Below are 8,074 nucleotides of genomic sequence, written 5' to 3'. Positions count from 1 at the left end.
TCTTCTGCACTACATGTGATGTGGCCCTCCTATTGCAATACTATTCAACAAATATGTAACACATATAATTAAGGATTACAAACAGATCAACTCACTTAACAGCACAATAAAAGTTCATGTTAGACATAAGATACATCACACATAATACTATAAATCTCCAATCACACAAGATCCAAGAGCCTCTGGACTGCTTTCTGCTTCTTTCTCCCCCCTCCAATTTCAACTCCAATACACAGTGGCACACACACACACACTGCCTCACCTACCGAAATGAAACCTGGCAACCGCCGAATCCTGCACCAACCTCTCTTCCCCATTCAATGGAATTCGCCACCTCCTCCGCCTTCATCTCCTCTCTTCTCCACCAATCCCCTCACCGCCACCACAACCTCCTCTCCAACTCACCTTGACTCCTCCACCACCAAAACTGCCACAATAGTCGCCTCCATCTCAATCGGTTTTCTCTTTCTCCTCTCTCTCCTATTCTTATTCTTTCAACATCGTGAGGCTCAAAACCCACCTATCAAAAGCAAAAGAGATGAACATTCTGATGTGGGGTCCACTGAAGAGATGGCGCAGTTGGAGTTGTACCACCTCAGCCCTGAAATAAGACCGTTGCCACCTCTGCTAACTGGTGTGGCCGTTCAATTGAGCTTGAGTCACCCGAGTCCCGAAATCAAACCGTTGGCACCTCTGGCACCGAGGCAACCACCAGAGAACATAGCTGTGTCAGATGAAGATGTACAATTGTTCACACCAAAGAGATCGTTAGAAAGGTCGTATAGTTGGAGCGGGACAACGAGATTCTCTATAGGCTCGAGTCCTAATCTCTTACAACAGCAAACGACGCCGCCACGGACACAGCCGGTCGATTTAAATGGAAATGTCGAAGTCGGTTTGGATAGTAATGAACTGGGTATCCACAACTCATCAGACAAAGCAATTGTTTGGGGAAGGTTTAAATCAAGATCATTAAGGTAATGAATGCATGCTCTTTAGTTCATTTATTTCATGTCCCTAATTTATCATCCTATTAGAATATTGAGTAACATGGTTTTGGTAATGTTTGGTAGGTTGGATGATGATATGATTGAGATAATTACAACTTCGTTTGGAAAAGAAAGGATGCTGAGGCGAGGAGGAAGCGCTTCGCTACCGAAACGGGAGAACAGAGTATTAGATCCAGAGAAAGCAGAGAGCATTGAGATTTTGCTAAGGGCTTTGAATGTGACAACAGAGGATGTGTGTGGAGCGCTTTTAGATGGTAAGCATCTCTATCATTAATTCTTAGAATTCAAGTAATGAAAACACCTGAATTAATTTGTTTTTATTACAATTTCTTTTCCTTCAGAAAACCCGTTTGCAACAAGAAGCTAAAAAAAAAAAAATTGAATAATATGAAAATTCAAACTATAAAATGAAATTAGACTTTAAGTTCATTTCAAATGCAAAATCGGGTTCCTAAAATGTCATTTTCCCATAAATTTGGTTCAACACGGTACTACCCTTTGAGATAAAAAGAAAGTAACCTGTCTGTGATGATATGCCATAATTATTTTTTAGATACATATTTATTGTATTAATTATGGGCATCACTGTTGTTATTATTGTCAATAGCATTGTCATTTTATCATCGGCTTATTATTGTTATTATTATTATTGTTTGTTGTTGTTAGTATTATTTTCCTTTTCATCATTATTCTTATATATTGTTTATTATTGGTAATTTTACTACGATTTGTGTAATTTCAACAAATTCAGCATGAATAGTATTTTATTTTCCTTAATAATTACTTTTATTTTTCCTAAACTAATAGAGACTATTATATTAGACAATACCAATGAAAATGGTTTGATCTTCAGGTAAGAAGGTGACTTGTCTCTTGAAAAAGCTGTTGATAAAATGACAAATTCTAAGCATGATCAATATACTTTTTGGTGGGATGTGACATTATTTTCCAATCAAATCAAGATATTTTAGTGAGATTCTTGGGTCCTCGTGAATATCTTATTTGTACGGACCTATAAAACTAATTATCTTGTAATCTAAAGTAAAATGATGGGTTTGCAATACTTTTTTGTCCGCATTTATTTGTTATACATTGTAAATAAACGGTATGCGGTTGTCAGACGAGCAAGTATTGTCAAACGATTAATCGGAATGCGATCGATTAATCAGAGTTATGCGGATACTTTAACGTTTTTATTAAATTTATGTATATATATCATAATTTATTAAAAATAATTTATTTAACTCATTTAAACTTATGAAATAAACTTAATTTAACTTAGTTCTATTATTATAACATGACATTGGACTTATTCTAACGCATAAGCACTTTACATGTGTAACAGTGTAAGTAACACATTTATTTAATAAATTTATTTAATAAAAAATAAATAAATTCAAGAATTAAGCTTTTTCAAATACTAATAACATATTATTTGAAAGAAATGAAACATTCCAACATAAAATCAGTAAATATAGTTTACGGTAACAATTTAGTTTCATAAATGAACACGTCGTACTAATTAAAAAAATTACATCAGTAAGTAAGAAAAATATATGGTATATAAATAACAGAATAATTAATCAAATTCAAAGTAAGTAAGAAAAAAAAAACACATATAAAAAATATTGGATGCATGTCCAAGCACAAATAAAACTACAATACATGATTTATAAAACTTATTATTACACACTATCATAGAAAAATAAATCAATGTAAACATAAATATTTCTTGATATAAATTGGAATAAACAAAAATAAACATGAATAAACGGGAATAAACGGACGATTAAACGATAAAACATCCGATTAATCGTTTTCATCCACAAATCGGCATCTGTTAAGTGTATTCGTAACGGTTTGGCTGCCGTTAACAATTAAACAACCGATTAAGACTGTTTTTTACCACACAGATACACACACGTATTTCTGAAACTACTAGAACTTTAAATACCCAATGAATCTAAATTATTGGTTCGGTCTCTTTTAAGAGATTTTTTTTCAATAATTTGATTTTTTTAATTTCTAAAATAAAAAATTGAAGTTGCACAGCTAACCTTAGTTTTGATTAGTTGTATCTTCGCCCCGAGTAGAAGGGAACCCGAATTAGAACTGTTGACTGGAAACAATTATCATTGAAATTAACCTTTATTAATTTCTAAAAGCTCTGTCCTGTTATCCTGTAACATCACCCTGTCATGTCCAAGCTAGGTAACCTGTAGAATGTCTGAGTGCGCCATTCCAATCAAATCAATTGAGAATTTATCAAGATATAATTTAGACCATTTGATTTGTTTAAAATATCCTAATTTAATAGTCATAAGTGGCTGTCATCACAACGATGTTAGCAGTTGCCAATCTCTCTAGGGCTGTAAACGAGCTGGCTCGGGCCGAGCTGGGCCTTAGCTTGGCTCGTTTATTTTGACCCGAGTCTGGACCGAGCGAGCTGGACCTAAGTCACTCGAGCCAAAACCTCTGGCTCAGCTCATGACAAGCTAGCCCGAGCTAGCTCGCGAGCCGACGAGCTGGCTCGCTGGGCTTTATTGGACTGCTATTATACAAATTCAAAAAAAAGAAAAAAAAGAAAGTTCATTCAAAAAATTTAAGAAATCGTCCAGCAGGCACATCTTCAAGCAATTAAAGCTCATATTCTTTCTTTCCAAACCGAAAATACATCAATTTTGCATAATTGCGCCTTTGAAAATGAGACTGGACTTAAAATTATACGGAACTAAATCCTAAATCCACTGTAGCTTAACGAGCCGAGCTGACCCCTGGCTCAGCTCATTTATTTTGGCCCGAGCCTGAGCCGAGCTGGCTCGTTAACAGCTCGGTCCACTACCGAGCAAACTAGAGGCGAGCCACGAGTGAGCCACGAGCTTTTTTGACAGCCCTAAATTAAGAAACTTGAGGTTGTGGAATAGAAGCATCACACAAGAGGTTGCCAAAGTACTTTGCAGTTTCTGTTTTGGTCATTAACGTTGAAATTTTTTCCTTGCTTAAACTTTTTAATTTTGTAATGCACTAAGTTTTCACTTAAATTACAGATTGAAGAATAGCACTTTGTGGAAAATATGCTATCAGAATGATTTGTTTTACTTTTATATTAGTAGCAGCTAAGATTTCTATTTTGTTTTTCAAACAAGTGATGTTCAAGACTAAGTATTACACAGCAAAAATTAAGGAACAAAAGGGACCTGGGCTAAGACATCTTATGACCATTTGTGTATTTTCTCACTAGTATGTTATTAGATTTAGGGATATCTAATGGACATGTATTTTCCAAATAGACTGGAGAAGAGATGTATGTCCATGCAAGCCCACTTGTGTCGGCAGCTGAGACAAATCTCATAATCATTTAAACCTATTTGGCTATTTGCATGGGCAACCTAACATACAGGCATACAGCTATGTCATGCACCTTTTATTCATTATATACAGTATGTGTGGGAGACATCTCAAATTATTTAGATTTCATGTTACTTGAAAATATACATATATAAATAGGCAATTTTAGCTTTATTATTTTCAGGATGCTTTTCATTTTACGATCGCCATTAAATGTTCCTTTTCATAACTTAACATAATTAAATCTACTCGACTACAAAAAAAATGAAACAATTTAGAATTAAATTATACTGTGTGGAGCAGTTTCTGATCATTTTTTTTAACTGCAACAAACAAAAGCAATACTGTATTAACATGAAACATCTATCTGGAGTTGTGAACTCCCTGATTTTATGTGAGCTGGAACAAGCTTGATTTTGACTTGATCTTGAAATCCAGCAAACCTTGCTCACAGTTTCAAGCATCATTAATTTAAAATGCGCGGTCATGCATTTATGTCATCTACAGTTAGTTTGGTTTGGCCGAGACACAACTGATTTGTAGTTAAAAAGAGGTGTGCACAGGGGAGTTTACTGCCTCTTTAGAATTAGAGAACAGATTAAAAAGAGCAAGTTTAATGGTATATGTACACCAGGAGCCTATACTGGAAGATATTAAATTTAGGATAAAATTACCTAGAGGTTTAGATTCAGTGCTTGCCATTTTTGGCAGAAAAAAATAATATAGCTAGCTTGACTGGATAGTGGATAGAGTATTAAAAGTTGCGCTGTGGTGTTATAATGAGCCTAGTGATAACAAAGATATTGACAGAGAAGTTGTTACTTCATGCAGCGCACAAATCATATGCACTGCTTTTTGTCTATATTCTTTGTGCGCTGCTTGAAGCAAAACCTACTCTGTCAATATATTTACCCGAGAAGTGGGCTTGTAGGGCTTAACAAAGGAAAATTTTAGCTGATCTTGAATGAACTTGGACCAGCTTGATTTTGTGCTCATTTTCAATTCGATCGGCTTGGTTTGACTTTAGCTAGAATTTAAACTAGAATCAAACGCCAGGGATTCAACTTGTGCATATATTAGAGCTTACATTTGTGTAATTTACAATTGAGACTTGACAACTTTTATCTCATTTTTTTGCAGGAGGGTCTGAATTTCTCGGAACAGAATTTCTCGACAATTTGCTCAAGCTGGCACCGACAAAAGAGGAAGAGTTTTTATTGCGGCACTATAAAGGTGAAGTTACAAGACTTAATGAAGGAGAGAGATTTCTAAAGGCAATACTCAATGTGCCTTTTTCTATGAAAAGAATTGATGTTATGCTATACCGAGCAAGATTTGAGGCCGACATTGATTATCTCAAAAAATCATTTCAAACACTTCAGGTAAATTCCATATCACCAGAAGTTAGGCAATTCTCATTATGTGAGGATTATTCGATGTTTATCTGATGTCACGCATTGTTGAGTTTCATGAACACAAGTTATTTCTGGTATAATACTGGTACAAGAATTAAAGCCTCGATTAAGTTACCGATGTAAGTTTTTGCGAAAAGTATGTACTTGAGACCCATAATTCCCTAATTCAGCTGCAGCTTTCCAAATAAATATCAATTTATATAAATCACGAAAAAGATTTGGTCAATACTAAACAGTTGGAGCTGTGGCAGACCAACGATAAATACCAGTAGTAGGCCTAACCTGAGCACTAGCAACTGCTGTACCTGGAGCTTGAGATTTTGTTACTTATTTATCTGAATATTTAAAAATTAATAAAAAACATAAAACTAGCTACATTATTTTTCTCGCACCAATTTCATGAGATGTTATGATATTCCCTTAGATGTATTTGCAGGATGCTTGTCAAGACCTAAGAAGAAACAGACTCTTTCTAAAGCTTCTTCAAACAGCTACTGGTACCGCAAATCAAATAAATAATGGCAATACCCAAGAAAACGCCAATTTCTCCAGGCTCGATTCATTGTTGAAACTGTGTGATGCCAAGGGGAAAGATGGGAGTGCAACACCTCTGCATTTCACAGTTGAAGACTTGATCTCAAATCAAAATATTCATTCTGACATCATTAGAGAAGAAGAATGCAAAAAGAAAGGTCTGAAGGCCATTGCTGGGCTTAGTGCTGAGCTTGAAAATGTGAAAAAAGCTGCTGAGATGGATTTAGACATGATTCGAGACCATGTCAAGAAAGAAGATTTAGGGTTGGAGAAGGTTAGATGGCTATTGCAACTCGACAAGGCCTGCAGCATAGGTGAGAAGTTCTTTAAAAGAATGAAGGAATTCGCAAATGAGGCCGAAATAGTGATCGAGAATGTCAAACAACAGGAGGAGGTGACTTTAAGGTGTCTCAGGGAAACATCAGAGTACTTTAATTTGGAAAAAGATGAGGCAAATCCTCTCAGAATATTTATTTTGGTGAGAGATATTTTGTTGGTGCTGGAGGGTGTTTGCAAGGATCTGAGCAGAATGCAAGATAGAGCCATGATTGGTTCTCGTTCTGGATGGATTTTGCACCTTCCTCCGATTCCGAGCGCCGTTGCATGATATTTATTTGCATGGTTACTGAAATGTAAAAAAGGCAGCAGTTGAAATAATAAGAACAGAGCAAAAGTAACTTAAATTGACAAAGACAAGTAGGAGATTAAGATGCTAAGGTAGATGTTCAATGTCACTAAAAATTGAGAACTAGTCTTTGGTCTAGTGGCAAAGACACATGATCTCTATGTGAAAAGTTATGAGTTCAAAACTCAAATGGGAGAAATTCTTTGTTATAATAACAAAGGTATTAAATAGTTGGGTGACTTGACTTCCAACCTTTCCTCCTAAAAAAATGTCACTAAAAATTCAAAAGCTGCTTTGTTGAAAAGAGTGCATGACTATTTGTCTGTTGCTGTTTAAATTGAGAGAAAATTTCAATGCCAAGTGTGCAATTGCTGCTGCAGGTATTGTGATATAACATTGTGCCACTATTTAGGATAAAGGTATTGAGAATGCAATTTCGGCTTCATATAGCGCACAACGACATAAGTAATATGTTTTATTCGTTTTGACTCCACTGTATGTGTATATGAAGTCAAAATAACGCTGTTAATATCTTTACCTCACTATTCAGTCCAACTGTCCGGATTGATTTGATTTAACCCAAAAGGTCTTTTGTGTTTAAATTGAGAGAAAACAATGCACAATGGTGTGATCACAATTAAGGCAACTGATGGAAGTCCTTGCATAAGTATCATATATTAAAGAATTATATTCATTCCTGCACTTCAATTTTTGTTCTCTGCAGCTACAGTAAAGAAAGGTTGTACTATAGTCCCCACTAATTATATGGTCCCTCATTTTTCAATTCCTGCACTTGTTTTTGCGTCAACAATCAACCTTCATAGGTATAAACACTTGGGAAATAATAGATCAATACTTGCAAAGTATGATATAATACTTGCATGCGTAAATTGATATGATGACCCCTCCTTTTCTAGTTCTCCAATGGTATTCGCGTCAACCTTTCTCTAATGAAGTAGTGGGGACTTCGTATTCCCGTATAACAAAAATAGTTGATATCAGAGGTATAAATACTTCAGTTCATAGATATCAATACTTGCAAACTAAGATATTAATACTTGCAAAATAAGATATTAATACTTTGATTTGTAACTTGATATGATCAAATACTTGAAGATTAAACTTTGTACAATGGATATATA

At 35.1% G+C, this 8,074-nt stretch overlaps 1 protein-coding gene and 1 long non-coding RNA gene across 3 annotated transcripts; one reads left to right on the top strand and one right to left on the bottom strand.

Moving 5' to 3' along the window:
- The first annotated feature begins 210 nt into the window (after positions 1–210).
- LOC144551210 (formin-like protein 8) lies at positions 211–7,020 on the top strand. Of its 2 annotated transcripts, none has more exons than XM_078299093.1 (4): positions 211–977; positions 1,074–1,264; positions 5,499–5,740; positions 6,210–7,020. In XM_078299093.1, the coding sequence occupies exons 1-4, from the start codon at positions 271–273 to the stop codon at positions 6,912–6,914; spliced, it is 1,845 nt and encodes a 614-aa protein (XP_078155219.1). In that variant the 5' UTR covers positions 211–270; the 3' UTR covers positions 6,915–7,020. The 2 variants fall into 2 exon arrangements, with proteins under 2 accessions (XP_078155219.1, XP_078155218.1); XM_078299092.1 differs by having other exon boundaries at positions 6,198–7,020.
- LOC144551211 (uncharacterized) lies at positions 6,477–7,528 on the bottom strand. Its single transcript, XR_013510777.1, has 2 exons — positions 7,208–7,528; positions 6,477–7,041 (listed from the first exon to the last, which is right to left on the bottom strand). It is a non-coding gene; the product is annotated as an uncharacterized LOC144551211 (long non-coding RNA).
- Positions 7,529–8,074: the final 546 nt, after the last annotated feature.

The sequence above is a fragment of the Carex rostrata genome, chromosome 3 (genome assembly GCF_964058835.1).
Source record: "Carex rostrata chromosome 3, lpCarRost1.2, whole genome shotgun sequence".
NCBI lineage: Eukaryota > Viridiplantae > Streptophyta > Magnoliopsida > Poales > Cyperaceae > Carex > Carex rostrata.
Note: the sequence above shows the minus strand (reverse complement) of the source record. Positions and strands in the feature narration are given on the sequence as shown.

Coding starts and splice junctions, on each gene's coding strand:
- LOC144551210 (XM_078299092.1), top strand. CDS start 271: ATGAAACCTGGCAACCGCCGAATCCTGCACCAACCTCTCTTCCCCATT. Junction 1,265..5,498: donor GTGTGGAGCGCTTTTAGATG/GTAAGCATCTCT, acceptor ATTTTTTTGCAG/GAGGGTCTGAATTTCTCGGA. Junction 5,741..6,197: donor AATCATTTCAAACACTTCAG/GTAAATTCCATA, acceptor ATATTCCCTTAG/ATGTATTTGCAGGATGCTTG.